This window comes from Globicephala melas, chromosome X, assembly GCF_963455315.2.
Source record: "Globicephala melas chromosome X, mGloMel1.2, whole genome shotgun sequence".
In the NCBI taxonomy this organism is placed as follows: domain Eukaryota; kingdom Metazoa; phylum Chordata; class Mammalia; order Artiodactyla; family Delphinidae; genus Globicephala; species Globicephala melas.
In genome coordinates, this window is record NC_083335.1 from 64,442,340 (window position 1) to 64,461,887 (window position 19,548).

General features: G+C 37.3%; 1 protein-coding gene across 6 annotated transcripts in view; it reads left to right on the top strand.

The window, feature by feature from the left end:
- The window catches only part of ATRX (ATRX chromatin remodeler), a 249,016-nt gene that overhangs the window by 134,320 nt on the left and 95,148 nt on the right, over positions 1–19,548 (top strand). For all 6 annotated transcript variants that reach the window (XM_030849631.2, XM_030849624.2, XM_030849626.2 and 3 more), the window contains 4 exons: positions 11,709–11,850; positions 13,022–13,131; positions 14,166–14,312; positions 14,469–14,646. In XM_030849631.2, the coding sequence (XP_030705491.1) occupies positions 11,709–11,850; positions 13,022–13,131; positions 14,166–14,312; positions 14,469–14,646 (577 nt within the window). The remainder of the gene's footprint in view (positions 1–11,708; positions 11,851–13,021; positions 13,132–14,165; positions 14,313–14,468; positions 14,647–19,548) is intronic.

Consider the following 19,548-nt stretch of genomic DNA (forward strand, 5'->3'; position numbering starts at 1 on the left):
CATTACTGAATGCTCTTTTCCTTTCACTAATGTTCTGTTAATGTTTTGAAAGAGATTTCCTTGAATGCCTGATCTTTTCCAGTCTTTGTAGATTGGCTCTGTACTGGGGCACTCCTTCAGTACTTAACAAGACTTGCAATGAAGCTAAAGGATCACTCTGAGGTTAAAACTTAAGGGCTTTTCAGGTATTTTCTGAGCATGTTTCTTACCTGGGCATACACTTGGTTTTATAATTCTTCTGTCTATTTTGCTGGTTTTGAATGTCCTAAATTCCAAGAGTCTCATCCTAGCTTCGTCTCTGGGCCTTAGGTGGTCAGTTACATGTCTCCACCTATAATGTCTTGGCCCTGACAACTGTGGGTTTATAGTTGCCTTGTAGCTTTTTTTTTTTAAGCATTTTTTTCTGCTTTTTCCCATCAGAATTTCAACTTAGGTGAAACAATGGTAAGAGTTTTATGTCATTCCTTTGGTTATCCCCAGGCAGGTTATAATAGATATACACCATAATTTGCAAATAATTTCTGCTGTGCTCCCTCTATTTTGAGGGAGGAAACTGTCAACCAGGCTGCTGCTGCTTCAAGAATAAGACCATCACCTCACTAGGAGGTAGTGGGATAAGGGCAAGTAAAAATACCATAAAACTTTCCTACCATTTTAAAGATGGCCTATCTCTGGTCTCTACTGAATGCCCTGTGTTATGCATGAAGAGTATACTCTACCTTGTTTGAAATTGAATGCCTTCCAGACCTATATGATAATTGGGAACTATTTAGCTCACAACTTCTTGGTCACACTTTGTCTGACTTTGTGGAGTTTTACTCCTCATGTGCATTTTAATATTCAGTTAAGACAGTGACTCCCATTTTGATTTCTGGAGGTCTTTTTGTATAGTCCTTTTCTCTCTGTAGTTCTATGTAGTTTCTCTCTGTAGTTTTTCTAGCCATCTCAGCTTGACTTCTGTCTCCCCAGCTCAGCACAACTCCAGTGTTCTGCTTTGGATACCCTCGATTCTGGAATGTGCCTTCAGGCAGCAGTCAAGGGGGAATAGGGCCCTCCTTATTGGTTTTGCTTCTCTCAGGTATCAGTGTCCTGCTGGTGCCTGTTATTCAAAGTCCAAAAATGTTAGTTTTGTATATTTTGTCTACTTTCCTAATTGATTACAGCAGGAGGGTAAATTTGGTCCCTAGTACTCCATCTTGCATTGTGATCCTGAATCTCCATCAGCAGAAATGGGGCTCAGCCTTTTCAGTATGTTGCTTAAATGGTTTTGCTTTCATTTTTTCTTTTCCTTTTTCAATTCAGACATGGGATACATTTCATGTCCTTATTTATTATTCTTTGCTATAGCTTAATTTATCATTTCTCCTAAATTCTCCCATTTCATTACTATTATTAGTTATATAAACTTTACTTAAATTGTACCTTGAGTGCATAAACACATGCACTTAGTCACTAATAAGTAGACAGTTTTTTTTATAAGTTGTCTTCTCCTCCATTCAGGATGAAGATTCACTAATCTCCAATCCTGAAGATAGTGCTTAATAGCTAAAATATCACTTATGAATACATGGTTCGAAATTCTTAAAGCCTTGTATATTAGTTTACTACTGTGCATTAAAAAATACCACAAGCTTAGCTTAAAACAAGACAAAGTTATTATCTCACAGTTCTATAAGTCAGGAATTTGAGAGTGGCTTAGCTGAGCCTGGTCTACTGGGTCGTCTGCTCAGTGTCTCACCAAGTTGAAATTAAGATGTTAGCCAGAGCTGCAATTTTCATCTAAGACTTTGTTGTTTTCTAGCTCACATATTGGCAGAATCCAGTTCCTTGTGATTGTATCAGTGAGGTCCTTAGCTACTAGAGACTTCTCACAGTATGGCAGTGTGCTTGTCTTGGAGACCAGAAGAGAGCATCTCTTACCCTTCGGTCTTTTAAAGAGCTTACCTTGATCAGGTCTGGCTCACCTAGGAGAATGTCCCTTTTGATTAAACCAAACCCAGCTGATTAGTGGCCCAATTATGGGGATGATATCTCATCATAGTTACAGATCTCAGTCACACTCAAGGGGATGGGATTATACCAGAGGGTGGGAATCTTGGAGGCCATTTTAGGATTCTGCCTACCACACCTTGCAAATAGGACAAGACATTCAGAGAATTTTACATTTTGGCTAAAGGCTTTGCCCCAGCAATATGAAGCTGGGACACATCCAAGCTAGAAAACAATAAAAATTTAGTGAATACTTAGTCTATGCCTAATACTTTTTATTCTCTGCCTTATTTAATCTCTGCAACAACCCCATGTGGGTTATTTATAATCTTTCCTAATTTGCGCATGGAGAAACTGAAGCTAAGAGGGTTTAAGTAACTTGTTGAAATGGAGCTGGGATCTAAATGGCCTGTGCTATTTATACTCCACCACACTTTATCCTAGTATTAATCTTGATTTGTATATAATTTCAGTTTTATATAAGTGAAGTATCTATCCAGGTGATTTATTACAAATTTGTGACTTATTTAACATTTTTTACATGCAATAATGGTACTGTAGTTATGATTTTAAAAAGAGAGTGTCCTTTTTTTTAGAAGACTACTATTTAGCTTCCTTTATTGACTTTTTTATTTTATTTTATTTTTTACATCTTTATTGGAGTATAATTGCTTTACAATGGTGTGTTAGTTTCTGCTTTATAACAAAGTGAATCAGTTATACATATACATATGTTGCCATAACTCTTCCCTCTTGCATCTCCCTCCCTCCCACCCTCCCTATCCCACCCCTCCAGGCAGTCACAAAGCACCGAGCTGATCTCCCTGTGCTATGCAGCTGCTTCCCACTAGCTATCTACCTTACGTTTGGTAGTGTATATATGTCCATGCCTCTCTCTCGTTTTCTCACAGCTTACCCTTCCCCCTCCCCATATCCTCAAGTCCATTCTCTAGTAGGTCTGTGTGTCTTTATTCCTGTCTTACCCCTAGGTTCTTCATGACATTTATTTTTTCTTAAATTCCATATATATGTGTTAGCATACGGAATTTGTCTTTCTCTTTCTGACTTACTTCACTCTCTATGACAGACTCTAGGTCTATCTACCTCATTACAAATAGCTCAATTTCATATCTTTTTATGGCTGAGTAATATTCCATTGTATATATGTGCCACATCTTCTTTATCCGTTCATCCGATGATGGACACTTAGGTTGTTTCCATCTCCAGGCTATTGTAAATAGAGCTGCAATGAACATTTTGATACATGACTCTTTTTGAATTATGGTTTTCTCAGGGTATATGCCCAGTAGTGGGATTGCTGGGTCATATGGTAGTTCTATTTGTAGTTTTTTAAGGAACCTCCATACTGTTCTCCATAGTGGCTGTATCAATTTACATTCCCACCAACAGTGCAAGAGGGTTCCCTTTTCTCCACACCCTCTCCAGCATTTGTTTCCAGATATATTTTTTAACATCTTTCTTGGGGTATAATTCCTTTACAATGGTGTGTTAATTTCTGCTTTATAACAAAGTGAATCAGTTATACATATACATATGTTCCCATATCTCTTCCCTCTTGCTTCTCTCTCCCTCCCACCCCACCAGGCGGTCACAAAGCCCCGAGCTGATATCCCTGTGCTATGCGGCTGCTTAACACTAGCTATCTACCTTACGTTTGGTAGTGTATGTATGTCCATGCCTCTCTCTTGCTTTGTCACAGCTCCCCCTCCCCCCTCCCCATATCCTCAAGTCCGTTCTCTAGTAGGTCTGTGTCTTTATTCCTGTCTTACCCCTAGGTTCTTCATGACTTTTTTTTTTTCTTAAATTCCATATATACGTGTTAGTATACAGTATTTGTTTCTCTATTTCTGACTTACTTCACTTTGTATGACAGACTCTAGGTCTATCCACCTCATTACAAATAGCTCAATTTCGTTTCTTTTTATGGCTGAGTAATATTCCATTGTATATATGTGCCACATCTTCTTTATCCATTCATCCGATGATGGGCACTTAGGTTGTCTCCATCTCCGGGCTATCATAAATAGAGCTGCAATGAACATTTTGGTACATGACTCTTTTTGAATTACGGTTTTCTCAGGGTATATGCCCAGTAGTGGGATTGCTGGGTCATATGGTAGTTGTATTTGTAGTTTTTTAAGGGACCTCCATACTGTTCTCCATAGTGGCTGTACCAATTCACATTCCCACCAGCAGTGCAGGAGGGTTCCCTTTTCTCCACACCCTCTCCAGCATTTATTGTTTCTAGATTTTTTGATGATGGGCATTCTGACCAGTGTGAGATGATATCTCATTGTACTTTTTTTTTATTTTTTTTTAACATCTTTATTGGGGCACAATTGCTCTACAATGGTGTGTCAGTCTCTGCTTCACAACAAAGTGAATCAGTCACACATAAACACATGTTCCCATATGTCCTCCCTCTTGCGTCTCCCTCCCTCCTACCCTCCCTATCCCACCCCTCCAGGCCGTCACAAAGCACCGAGCCAATATCCCTGTGCCATGCAGCTGCTTCCCACTAGCTATCTACCTTACTATGTTTGTTAGTATGTATATGCCCATGACTCTCTCTCGCCCTGTCACAGCTCACCCTTCCCCCTCCCCATAACCTCAAGTCCGTTCTCTAGGAGGTCTGCATCTTTATTCCTGCCTTACCCCTAGGTTCTTCATGACATTTTTTTCTGAAATTCCATATATATGTGTTAGCATACGGTATTTGTCTTCTTCTTTCTGACTTACTTCACTCTGTATGACAGACTCTAGGTCTATCCACCTCATTACAAATAGCTCAATTTCGTTTCTTTTTATGGCTGAGTAATATTCCATTGTATATATGTGCCACATCTTCTTTATCCATTCATCCGATGATGGGCACTTAGGTTGTTTCCATCTCCTGGCTATTGTAAATAGAGCTGAAATGAACATTTTGGTACATGACTCTTTTTGAATTTTGGGTTTCTCAGGGTATATGCCCAGTAGTGGGATTGCTGGGTCATATGGTAGTTCTATTTGTAGTTTTTTAAGGAACCTCCATACTGTTCTCCATAGTGGCTGAACCAATTCACATTCCCACCAGCAGTGCAAGAGTGTTCCCTTTTCTCCACACCCTCTCCAGCATTTATTGTTTCTAGATTCTTTGATGATGGCCATTCTGACTGGTGTGAGATGATATCTCATTGTAATTTGGATTTGCATTTCTCTAATGATTAATGATGTTGAGCATTCTTTCATGTGTTTGTTGGCAGTCTGTATCTCTTCTTTGGAGAAATGTCTATTTAGGTCTTCTGCCCATTTTTGGATTGGGTTGTTTGTTTTCTTGTTATTGAGGTGCATGAGCTGCTTGTAAATTTTGGAGATTAATCCTTTGTCGGTTGCTTCCTTTGCAAATATTTTCTCCCATTCTGAGGGGTGTCTTTTGGTCTTGTTTATGGTTTCCTTTGCTGTGCAAAAGCTTTGAAGTTTCATTAGGTCCCATTTGTTTATTTTTGTTTTTATTTCCATTACTCTAGGAGGTGGGTCAGAAAGGATCTTGCTGTGATTTATGTCATAGAGTGTTCTGCCTATGTTTTCCTCTAAGAGTTTGATAGTTTCTGGCCTTACATTTAGGTATTTAATCCATTTTGAGCTTATTTTTGTGTATGGTGTTAGGGAGTGATCTAATCTCATACTTTTACATGTACCTGTCCAGTTTTCCCAGCACCACTTATTGAAGAGGCTGTCCTTTCTCCACTGTACATTCCTGCCACCTTTATCAAAGATAAGGTGTCCATATGTGCATGGGTTTATCTCTGGGCTTTCTATCCTGTTCCATTGATCTATCTTTCTGTTTTTGTGCCAGTACCATACCGTCTTGATAACTGTAGCTTTGTAGTATAGTCTGAAGTCAGGGAGCCTGATTCCTCGAGCTCTGTTTTTCGTTCTCAAGATTGCTTTGGCTATTCGGGGTCTTTTGTGTTTCCATACAAATTGTGAAATTTTTTGTTCTACTTCTGTGAAAAATGCCAGTGGTAGTTTGATAGGGATTGCATTGAATCTATAGATTGCTTTGGGTAGTAGAGTCATTTTCACAATGTTGATTCTTCCAATCCAAGAACATGGTATATCTCTCCATCTATTTGTATCATCGTTAATTTCTTTCATCAGTGTCTTATAATTTTCTGCATACAGGTCTTTTGTCTCCTTAGGTAGGTTTATTCCTAGATATTTTATTCTTTTTGTTGCAATGGTAAATGGGAGTGTTTTCTTGATTTTACTTTCAGATTTTTCATCATTAGTATATAGGAATGCCAGAGATTTCTGTGCATTAATTTTGTATCCTGCCACTTTACCAAATTCATTGATTAGCTCTAGTAGTTTTCTGGTAGCATCTTTAGGGTTCTCTATGTATAGGATCATGTCATCTGCAAGCAGTGACAGCTTTACGTTTTCTTTTCTGATTTGGATTCCTTTTATTTCCTTTTCTTCTCTGATTGCTGTGGCTAAAACTTCCAAAACTATGTTGAATAAGAGTGGTGAGAGTGGGCAACCTTGTCTTGTTCCTGATCTTAGTGGAAATGCTTTCAGCTTTTTACCATTGAGGATGATGTTTGCTGTCGGTTTGTCATATATGGCCTTTATTATGTTGAGGAAAGTTCTGTCTGTGCCTACTTTCTGCAGGGTTTTTGTCATAAATGGTGTTGAATTTTGTCGAAAGCTTTCTCTGCATCTATTGAGATGATCATATGGTTTTCCTCCTTCAGTTTGTTAATGTGGTTTATCACATTGATTGATTTGCGTATATTGAAGAATCCTTGCAATCCTGGAATAAACCCCACTTGATCATGGTGTATGATCCTTTTAATGTGCTGTTGGATTCTGTTTGCTAGTATTTTGTTGAGGATTTTTGTATCTATGTTCATCAGTGATATTGGCCTGTAGTTTTCTTTCTTTGTTACCTCCTTGACTGGTTTTGGTATCAAGGTGATGGTGGCCTTGTAGAATGAATTTGGGAGTGTTCCTCCCTCTGCTATGTTTTGGAAGAGTTTGAGAAGGATAGGTGTTAGCGCTTCTCTAAATGTTTGATAGAATTCACCTGTGAAGCCATCTGGTCCTGGGCTTTTGTTTGTTGGAAGATTTTTAAGCACAGTTTCAATTTCCTTTCTTGTGATTGGTCTGTTCATATTTTCTATTTCTTCCTGATTCAGTCTTCGCAGGTTGTGCATTTCTAAGAATTTGTCCATTTCTTCCAGGTTGTCAATTTTATTGGCATAGAGTTGCTTGTAGTAATCTCTCATGATCTTTTGTATTTCTGCAGTGTCAGTTGTTACTTCTCCTTTTTCATTTCTAATTCTATTGATTTGAGTCTTCTCCCTTTTTTTCGTGATGAGTCTGGCTAATGGTTTATCTATTTTGTTTATCTTCTCAAAGAACCAGCTTTTAGTTTTATTGATCTTTGCTATCATTTCCTTCATTTCTTTTTCATTTATTTCTGATCTGATTTTTATGATTTCTTTCCTTCTGCTAGCTTTGGGGTTTTTTTGTTCTTCTTTCTCTAATTGCTTGAGGTGCAAGGTTAGGTTGTTTATTCGAGATGTTTCCTGTTTCTTAAGGTAGGATTGTATTGCTATAAACTTCCCTCTTAGAAGTGCTTTTGCTGCATCCCATAGATTTTGGGTCGTCGTGTCTCCATTGTCATTTGTTTCTAGGTATTTTTCGATTTCCTCTTTGATTTCTTCAGTGATCACTTCGTTATTAAGTAGTGTATTGTTTAGCCTCCATGTGTTGGTATTTTTTACAGATCTTTTTCTGTGAGTGGTATCTAGTCTCATAGTGTTGTGGTCAGAAAAGATACTTGATACAATTTCAGTTTTCTTAAATTTACCAAGGCTTGTTTTGTGACCCAAGGTATGATCTATCCTGGAGAATGTTCCATGAGCACTTGAGAAAAATGTATATTCTGGTTATTTTGGATGGAATGTCCTATAAATATCTATTAAAACCATCTTGTTTAATGTATCATTTGAAGCTTGTGTTTTCTTATTTATTTTCATTTTGGATGATCTGTCCATTGGTGAAAGTGGGGTGTTAAAGTCCCCTACTATGAATGTGTTAATGTCGATTTCCCCTTTTTTGGCTGTTAGTATTTGCCTTATGTATTGAGGTGCTCCTATGTTGGGTGCATAAATATTTACAATTGTTATATCTTCTTCTTGGATCAATCCCTTGATCATTATGTAGTGTCCTTCTTTGTCTCTTCTAATAGTCTTTATTTTAAAGTCTATTTTGTCTGATAGGAGAATTGCTACTTCAGCTTTCTTTTGGTTTCCATTTGCATGGAATATGTTTTTCCATACCCTTGCTTTCAGTCTGTATGTGTCTGTAGGTCTGAAGTGGGTCTCTTTTAGACAGCATATATATGGGTCTTGTTTTTGTATCCATTCAACCAATCTGTGTCTTTTGGTGGGAGCATTTAGTCTATTTACATTTAAGGTAATTATCGATATGTATGTTCCTAGTCCCATTTTCTTAATTGTTTTGGGTTCGTTATTGTAGGTCTTTTCCTTCTCTTGTGTTTCTTGCCTAGAGAAGGTCCTTTAGCAGTTGTTGTAAAGCTGGTTTGGTGGTGCTGAACTCTCTCAGCTATTGCTTGTCTGTAAATGTTTTAATTTCTCCATCAAATCTGAATGAGATCCTTGCTGGGTAGAGTAGTCTTGGCTGCAGGTTTTTCTCCTTCATCACTTTAAATATGTCCTGCCACTCCCTTCTGGCTTGCAGAGTTTCTGCTAAAAGATCAGCTGTTAACCTTATGGGGATTCCGTTTTTGTTATTTTTCCCTTGTTGCTTTTAATATGTTTTGTTTGTATTTAATTTTTGACAGTTTGATTAATATGTGTCTTGGCGTATTTCTCCTTGGATTTATCCTGCATGGGACTCTCTGTGCTTCCTGGACTTTATTAACTATTTTCTTTCCCATATTAGGGAAGTGTTCAACTACAATTTCTTCAAATATTTTCTCAGTCCCTTTCTTTTTCTCTTCTTCTTCTGGAACCCCTATAATTCGAATGTTGGTGCGTTTAATGTTGTCCCAGAGGTCTCTGAGACTGTCCTCAGTTCTTTTCATTCTTTTTTCTTTATTCTGCTCTGCAGTAGTTATTTCCACTATTTTATCTTCCAGGTCACTTATCCGTTCTTCTGCCTCAGTTATTCTGCTATTGATCCCATCTAGAGTATTTTTAATTTCATTTATTGTGGTGTTCATTGTTTTTTGTTTCACCTTTAGTTCTTCTAGGTCCTTGTGAAATGTTTCTTCCGTTTTGTCCATTCTATTTCCAAGATTTTGGATCATCTTAACTATCATTATTCTGAATTCTTTTTCAGATAGAGTGCCTATTTCCTGTTAATTTGTTAGGTCTGTTGGGATTGTATCTTGTTCCTTCATCTGCTGTGTGTTTTTCTGTCTTCTCATTTTGCTTATCTTACTGTGTTTGGGGTCTCCTTTTTGCAGGCTCTATGTTCGTAGTTCCCCTTGTTTTTGTTTTCTGTCCCCAGTGGCTAAGGTTGGTTCAGTGGGTTGTGTAGGCTTCCTGGTGGAGGCGACTAGTGCCTATTTTGTGGTGGATGAGGCTGGATCTTGTGTTTCTGGTGGCAGGTCCACGTCTGGTGGTGTGTTTTGGGGTGTCTGTGGCCTTATTATGATTTTAGGCAGCCTCTCTGCTAATGGGTGGGTTTGTGTTCCTGTCTTGCTAGGTGTTTGGCATAGGTTGTCCAGCAGTGTATCTTGCTGGTCGTTGAGTGAAGCTGAGTGCTGGTGTTGAGATGGCGATCTCTGGGAGATTTTCGCCATTTGATGTTATGTGTAGCTGGGAGGTCTCTTGTGGACCAGTGTCCTGAAGTTGGCTCTCCCACCTCAGAGGCACAGCACTGACTCCTGGCTGCAGCACCAAGAGCCTTTCATTCACATGGGTCAGACAGGGAGTTCGAAGTGTATTGGTCATTTAGGTTCCTGAGACGTCCTGTGAGTTGGTGCAGAACATTTATAAAATCTCACAGTAACGCAATTTCAGGGACGGAAGGACAGTAAGAAAGTCTCCATCTGTGGATCCAGTCTCTTTTATCCTAGAGTCCCCAAGGACGGGATACTTAGCTGACTTCTTGGGGAGCTTCATCTCTGGGAAGACGCTGCCCGGTTGCCACCTTTGCAGGCAGATGTGAGGGGGAATGTCTCCTCTTCCTCTCATCCCCCTCCCCCACCCCTCGGCTACAGTCTTGGGTGTTTCCTTGCCTCTCTCCCGACCTCTTAGATGGGCAGAGCACAGAGAAGGGACATGAGACCAAAAGTACCCTCTGGAGGGCAAAACACCTCGGGGATACATGCAAGCCGAGAGCGGGAGCACCTCTCGAGAGTGTCCTTTTAAAGAGACATTCTAAAACACTTACAGATGAAATACCAATCTTGCTTGGGTTTGCTTCAAAATCATTTATGGAATCAAAGGAGGTGTAGAACGGGTGCGAGGCTGTCAGTGAAACAGAACTGGCCAGAAGTTGATAATTTTTGAGGTTGAATAATGGGTAACAGGGCTCATTATGCTACTGTCTACTTTTGCTTATGTTTGAAAATTTCAGTAGTGAGTATCAAATAATCCATTCGTTTCTAGTTACAGTTCTAAATAAGGCAAAGGATACCAGCTAATATTTTATCCTGAAGCAGCACATTGTCTACAGTTTAAAATCATGAATCTTTATTGATTGTCATGGAACCATAAACCTGTTTATACAAGTATTTCATTTATTAAAGTAGTAATGCATAGTGGTTAAGAGCATGGACTCTGGAGCCTAACCCTCTGGGTATAAATCTTAGTGTTGTGATACTTAATAGTTGTATGACCTTGTGTAAGTTATTTAACTTCTCAGTCTCTCATTTTTTTTTCATATGTAAAATGGCAACACTTGTACCTAGCTTATACAGTTCTTGGGTATACTATGTAATGGATAGATAAGAAAGCAAAAAATATATACAGATACATGTATTCATATGTATTTATATCTATTTAAGTTTTCTTTCAAATAAGAAACTTGAGGTAATTGCTTCCCTTTTGCATTTGGAGGTTATTATATGTTCTTGTCATGCTTTCGAGCCTGAGTTTCTCAAACCAGTGTTTCTGAAAGTTTTTCCCTTTCACAACACATATTTACAGTGTTTTTCAATGGGAGTCTTCTGGAATCTTGGGTGGGACAGTTCTTGTTTGGGACTGTCTTTCACATTGTAGAACATTTATATTTACCTTCCCCTCTGCCTACATTAAATACCAGTCCTAATCAGTCGTTGTGATAACCATAAGTGCCCTTGCACATTTTCACATGTCCTATAGAAGAATAGAAAAATCCCGTTTGAGGAGCCAAATTTTAATGGTGGTGCCATGGATTAATTTAGAGTGCTACTTTTGTCACATCTCTACCTAAAACGTGTTGAGATGTTCAAGGTGAGAACCGATGAGCTAAATCAGCAACATTATCACAGTGATTCTAAGTCTTGTGGAGGTTTTTGATTTTGGACAACATATAAACCTGTGATCTGTCCTGGTCTTACTGAACCAGAATATTGGATGTATGGTATGGAAGTAGATGTGTCTGTATTTTGCAAAATTTCCCTTAGTAAGACTCATACTCCTCCATTGCTTGAAAGATTTCTTTGTGCTTAACTATAATTGTCTTTCTTGTAGGTGATAGAAATTGAAGATGCTTCACCCACTAAGTGTCCAATAACAACCAAGTTGGTTTTAGACGAAGATGAAGAAACCAAAGAACCTTTAGTGCAGGTTCATAGAAATATGGTTATCAAATTGAAACCCCATCAAGTAGATGGTAAGAAACTATTAGATGATTAAAGCATTTTTAGTTAAATTTTACCAATATTTGGTGTCCCCTGTGTGCCTCACATTCTGCTAAGTACTGGAGTTACTTCTACTGGTGAGCAAAACAAATATGATCCCTGCCCTTATGGAGTGCATAAGCAAATGAAGAAGAACAAAACTGGACAATTGCAAAGAAAATGAGTATTATGAAAGGGGAAGTGTGCCCCTCACAAATGGGTATATATAGCAAGTGAATTTCACCTAATCTGCAGTGGTTGGCTAAGGGCAGCTGTGGGGTAGGGAGAGGTACAGTTAGCTAAAAGCCTTCTTCAGGAAATGCTTTTTCAAGTATGTTTGTTAATAATATCCCTACATTGGTTTTCGAAAGATACCAAATTATCCCTATCCTCTGCTTTGTCAGAGTGAAATCAGTAAGTCAGTTTTGATTGTGTATATGAATGAATTCATAAGGGAAGTTCTATAGTTCCTACTCCTTAGGTAGCAAGCCCCTTTATTGTTCCGTTTTTAATGTTGAATAAAGGGAGAAATGATGAATTATCTCCTGGATTTTTTTTTCCTGATTGACTCAAAAAACCTGAAAGTATATTTGATAGGAATCTATTCTCCCTTTGGATGAAGTTTCTATTTTGGATTATTCATATGTCTCTTTGGACCATCCCAGGGAATGGAGAAGATCTGCTGTGATAGTTTAGAGGAGTGAAAGTTACCCTCTTGTGTGCTTGTGTTCACATTTTTTTCTATTTAACCTTAGTGTGTGTGTGGGGGGGGCGTAAAACAAATCTCATTTACATTTAAGAGATTTTTATCTCTCTTTTTAAAAAATTCTATTTCTTAGAAGTTTTGGTTATGTTTTTGATGTGTTTATGATGGAAGATTTATTTTATTTTATCTTATTTTATTTTATATATTTATTTGGTTGTGCCAGGTGTTAGTTGCGGCAGGCGTGCTCCTTAGTTGCGGCTCTTTGGCTCTTTAGTTGTGGCATGCGAACTTTGGTTGTGGCATGCATGCGGGATCTAGTTCCCTGACTAGGGATCGAACTGGGGCCCCATGCATTAGGAGTGTGAGTCGTAACCACTGTGCCACCAGGGAAGTCCCGACGGAAGATTTTTTTTTAACTTGAGCCTTTAAATTGAGCATAACGAAACTGTCATTTTTAGGTGTTCAGTTTATGTGGGATTGCTGCTGTGAGTCTGTAAAAAAAACAAAGAAATCTCCAGGTTCAGGATGCATTCTCGCCCACTGCATGGGCCTTGGTAAGACTTTACAGGTAAGAACATGAAGGTGTTCTGTTCTTGTACATTCATTAATTTAAGAATATGTATTCTTTTATATTCCAGCACAGTTGTAGGAGCTGGAGATACAGCAATGAACAAGAATAACAAGATTTCTCCCTCAAGAAGCTTATATTCTGGTGGGGGAGAGAGATTTTAATCAAATAAAATAAGAAATATGTACTTTCAGATAATAAATGTTAAGGAAGAATAGAGAGGGAAAGCATCTTTTAGGAAGTGATCTTTGAGCAGAGATCCTAATGAAGTGAAGGTGTAGGGTTACAGGCATAGCCAGTAAAACTGCAAAGAGTCTGAGGTGGAAATGGAGTTCCTTTACAACACTGTTTTTCTTTTTGGCCGTGCTGCGTGGTTTTGCGGGATCTTAGTTCCCCAACCACGGATTGAACCTGCGCCCTTGGCAGTGAAAGCACCGAGTCCTAACCACTGGACTGCCAGGGAATTCCCAACTTTTTAACTGTCTGTGATCCTATAGTAATGAGAACATAATATATTTTTCACTATTAAAATACTACATTTCTGAATGCAGGAAGTTGCAGGAAGACTGCAGGAGTTGTAGCAGAGATGTGGAATTAGTTTATATATATATATAAAATTTCAAGCCATAAGACAATTACTATAGATTCAGTGAGTCAGAACACTACATGGAAAAATACTTGGTAACATAATTCTCTTCTAAATGGGCAGTGGTATTTTCTGAAGATCGTAGGGATGTTCTCTGGGGACTAGGGACTTAGTAGCTGCTTTGGTGTGGTTACTTTTTATATTCATATTATTATTACCGATCATAGAATCATGGAGCTTTAGAGTTGGAAGGATCTTATATATCATCTAGTTGAAGTCCCTTATTGTACCTATCTCTTTCCCTGTTGACCTTTGGTTGGTTGCTTTATTGTTTAAAACAAAAAACAAAACAAAATCCAAAAACCCAACTATTGTAAGTTTGCTCAATTTATTAACTTGTTTTGCAGATATTTAAATGAAGGTGGCAACTTAATTTGTTTTCTTGTAGGTGGTAAGCTTTCTTCATACGGTTCTTTTGTGTGACAAATTGGATTTCAGCACAGCTTTAGTGGTTTGTCCTCTTAATACTGCTTTGAATTGGATGAATGAATTTGAGAAGTGGCAAGAGGGATTAAAAGATGATGAGAAGCTTGAGGTATCATATTTAGAATGTTTTCTATTATCAGAATAACTGCATGAAATTCATATAGTAAAATAAAAAGATTTTTAATTACCAATGATGCATATTTCAGTGGGGATATTTAGTATTCATACATTCCTACCTTAAAAAATCTTTATTTCCTCACAAAAGGTCTCTGAATTAGCAACTGTGAAACGTCCTCAGGAGAGAAGCTACATGCTGCAGAGATGGCAAGAAGATGGTGGTGTTATGATCATAGGCTATGAGATGTACAGAAATCTTGCTCAAGGAAGGAATGTGAAGAGTAGGAAACTTAAAGAAATATTTAACAAAGCTTTGGTTGATCCAGGTAAGATATTAACAGGCACTGAGATAAAGAAACAAGTTGAATGAAAAATATGCTTATATTTAACAAATACTAATTGACCAACTACTGAGTAGCTGGTTTTTGTTTATCTTTCAGGTTTTTGCCTTCTGTTTCTTAGTATAATTTCATTAAGATGATATCACCCTTAATATTGCCAGATGTTCAGAATTCATTTGCTGAGTCTGGAAGTGTTTGAGGTTTTCAGGGGAGACCTTGTAAATGATTAAAAATTCACCAGGTACCTGTGTCACAATCGCAGATTCTTCTGACTGTCTGAATATTAGATGATTACAAGAGCTCTCTCCATACTCTGAAAACAGTTCTTTACATTTCTTTCCCAACTTTATGTCATTAGAAGAATTGGCTGCATTTTTTCTGTCTTTTAAATAGTCATCACTGTGGAAGGTTAATATTTGCAATGCTGTCATTCCTTCTAACAGTAATCTTCATGATGCAAGATCCAAATATTTGATTCTTACTTGCGACTTGTAAAAGCAGCAAGTTGTACGATCCACAGAACCAATGAATATTTAGTTGTTTGTATTCTATATTTTTTCCTTATCAAACTTTATTTTGTCATATCTAATTACTTTAAGACACTGTTGAGGCTTTAGATGTTTGTTGAGAAAGTCCAATTTTTCACTGGCAAAATAATTTAGAATTATTTAATCCAAGTATTATTTAGAATCCTTGGCTTTGCCCCTTTATAATTTTACTTTTAATTTATTTTTTCAGCTTTATTGAGGCTTAATTGAGAAGTAAAATTGTAACATAATTAAAGTGTACAATGTGATGATTTCATATATGTATACACTGAAAGAATAACCCCCTTTGAGTTACACATCATTACCTCACTTAGTTTTCTTTTTCTTTTTTGTTCAGAACATTTATGCTCTACTCATTTAGCAGATTTCAGTTATAATACATTGTTATCAGTTGCCATGTTATTACGATGTTATTTATACATTAGGTCCTCAGACCTTATAAATCTTATCACTGAAAGTTCGTACACTTTTGCCTCTTTTTTTTAGATAATGATGTAATTAGCATGTACCAAACTAATTGCCATTGTAAGTGTTAAGGCCTAATAATAAGTTTATCATTTTCTCATGATTAAAATAGTCGTCTAGAAGTCCTGTGGTTGTTTTGTTGTCAGAGAGCTATGAGCTAGTGAATAGCATGTTTTTCAGAAGGTTTCCTTGGAACAGTTTAAACAAGTTTCAGATGCTTAATATGGTCATCATGAGGAAATGAGTTAAAAAGAAATTAAAGCTCATAACATGAAGAGTAATGTTTGTTATTTCCATGTAAGTCATTTAGTGACATTTAAAATAATTATTTTGGAAAGTTTTGTGTTTTCTTTGTTTACAGAAAAGTTGAATGATAGTAAAGAACACTCCCATTTACCTTGAACCCAAATCCCGCACTGTTCATCTTACATTGCCATGGCAGATTTGTCAAAACTAAGAAATTCGTATATTATTAACTAAACTCCAAACTCTATTTGAATTCTACCAGTTTAATATTACTGTTCACCTTCTGTTCCAGGATCTCATCCAGGGTACCACATTGCATTTAATTGTAATGTCTCCACAGTCTCCTCTGGTCTGTGACAGTTTCTTAGTCTTTCTTTTATTTTCTGTTATCTTGTCAGTCTTGTGGAGTACTGTTAAAGTATCCTGTAGGATGTTCACTAGTATCTGTTGTTTTTCTTGTAATTAGACTGGGATTATAGGTTTTTGAAATAATGTACTAGAGGTGTAGTATCCTTCTCCTCACATTATATCAAGGGTAAATTAGATCCACATGACATCACTAGTGATGTTAATTTTCATCACTTGGTTAAGGTAGTGTTTGCCAGGTTTCTCTGCTGTAGAGTTACTGTTTTCACCTGTGTCTGTTCTTTGCTGGTCACTAAGTCTAGCCCATCCAAGTGGGGGGAGGGCAAAAATTAAGCTCCATCTATTATAGTGGGCTACACTTAAATTTGGAATTTTTCTTTAATTTTTCTTTAAGAAAGATTTGTCACTTCTTACCCATTTATTTAATCAGTCATTTATATCAGGATAGATTAATTATCTATTATTAGTTTATATGTTAGAACTAGCACTGTATTATTTATTTTGTTGCTCAGATTGTTCCAGTTTGTCCACTGGGAGCTCTTTCAGATTGGTTCCTGTATCCCTTTGATGTTTCATCCTTTTGATTTTTTTGAGCACTTCATTACTTTCTGGTAGTATGCTCTAGGATCATGTTAATTTGTCCTTGCCCTGGAGTCCATCATTTCAACAAGGAACCATGCGTGGTTCCTTTCACTGAAAAATGGTGTTTACGAACCAAGATCTGGGCACTGGGTGTGTTTGTTGCTACTGCAGTGTCATTGCTTCTAGGTTCACTCAGCAGACAGAACTAGGTGATAGGTCTACGAATCCAGGTATATACACAAATCTATCTGTGTGTGTGTGTGTGTGTGTGTGTGTGTGTGTGTATAAACATAAACTTGATGTCATAGTGATATATTTGACTCTAATTCAGTATCATAGGGTTCATTTTAGTCTTTTTTTGTTATTCTGTTACTTGTCTTTTTCAACAGTGAGAATCTTGGCTTCAACCATCCACTATCCATTTACTTATTTATTCAACCTCATCTTATATGTAAAGTAGTTTTAGAATTATTAACCTATACCCTCGTGAGAAACAAATTTACCAACTAGAGTACAGTGCTTATGTATGATTGCTTTTGTCTGTAGCTTTATAATTTCCAAGCATCATTTTCTAAAGTTACATAGGTCAGTTCCTTCATTTTATTTGCATACATTAAAGTTTATTCTTTGTAATGTAGAGTTTAATGTTTTTTTTTAAAAATTGAGGTATACTTCATTTACAACATTATGTTAGTTTCAGGTGTTCAGCATAGTGATTCATTATTTTTACAGATTATACTCTATTAAAAATTATTACAAGATAATGGCTATAATTCCCTGTGCTATACGATATATCCTTGTTGCTTATGTGTTCTATACATAGTGGTTTGTATCTTTCAGTCTCATATCCCTATCTTGCCCCTCCCCCCTTCTCTCTCCCCACTGGTAACCACTAGTTTGTTTTCCATATCTGTGAGTCATTTTCTGTTTTGCTATATACATTTGTTTGTTTTGTTTTTTAGTTTCCACATGTAAGTGTTATCATACAGTATTTGTCTTTCTCTGTTTGACTTATATCACTAAGCTTAGTATTCTCTAGATCCATTCATATTGCTGCAAAGGGCAGAATTTCATTCTTTTTTATAGCTGAGTAACATTTCTCTGTGTGTGTGTGTGTGTGTGTGTGTGTGTGTGTGTGAGAGAGAGAGAGAGAGAGAGAGAGAGAGAGAGAGAGAGACATTTTCTTTATCCTTTCATCTGTCGACAGTTGGTTTGCTTCCATATCTTGGCTCTTGCAATTAGTGGCACTGTGAACGTTGAGGTGTGTATCTTTTCAAATTATTGTTTTCAGTTTTTCCAGTTATATCCCCAGTAGTGGAATTGCTGGATCATATGGTAGTTCTATTTTTAGTTTTTTGAGGAACCTCCTTACTGTTTTCCATAGTGGCTGTAACAATTTATATTCTCACCAACAGTGCACAAGGGTTCCCTTCTCTCCACATCCTCACCAACACTTGTTATTTCTTGTTTTTTTTATCATAGCCATTCTGATAGGTGGGAGGTGATATCTCATTGTGGTTTTAACTTGCATTTTCCTGATGATTAGTGATGTTGAGGAGCTTTTTATGTACCTGTTGCCCATTTGTATGTCTTCTTTGGAAAAATGTCTCTTCAGATCCTCTGCCCATTTTTAAATTATATATTTTTTTGCAAGCATGTATTTTATATTGCAATATTTGGATGTTCCCAAGACCACTCTCAGGTTCAGTAATTCACTAGGACTCACAGAACTCAGAAAAGCCTTTATACTCATGGTTATGGTTTATTACAGTGAAAGGATACAGATTAGAATCTGCCACAGGAAAAGGCACATAGGACAGGGCCCAGGAGAGTTCCACACCCAGTTTGTTAGTGGAATCGTGCAGGCAGCACTTACTTCTCCCAGAAGTGATGTGTGACAATACACGTGGAGTATTGCCAACCAGGCACACTCATCCGAGCCTTGGTGTCTAGAGTTTGGGCTTGGTCACATAGACATGGTTGACCACCCATGCAGGTGATCTTAGTCTCTAGCTCCTCCAGAAGTTGAGAAGATGCCACATGACCAAAGCTGCTCTCCCTTCACCCCACATCATGTTAGCATAGACTATCTGATGTGTCCCAAGCCATCCAGGTGAACAGAGATATTTTTATCAGGTCAGACATTCCAGGAGTTTAGAGGTTACCTCCCTAGAGGTGGAGGCAAAGGCTAAACTTTTCTTTGGGCCAGATTAATCCTTTACTTTACTACATATATGTATATGTAGATAAAAATCACCCTGTTTGAGGTGGTTGTTTAAATACAAATGGAATCATAATATAGATACTGAAACTCTTCTTTTTGTTTAATAATATAAAGAACATATTTGGCATATCTTTCAAGGTTATTACATAGAAATCTACATCATTAATTTTAGTTCTGTGACATTCCATTATAGCATAGTTTTGTTAACCCCCTTTGCCAATCTTCTAAGTTGTTTCCAATTTTCCACCCTAAACAAACAATACTTCAGAGAATATTTTATGTATCTTGGGGTACTCGTGGAAGTATATCTTAAGGATAAATTCCTAGAAATTGAAATTTGGGTCAAGGGTGCACATATTTTACATTTTAAGAGATACTGTAAAATTGTCTTCCAAAATGTTTGATACTAATTTAGACTTCCACAAAGAGTATATGAGAGTACCTGCTTCACCACAC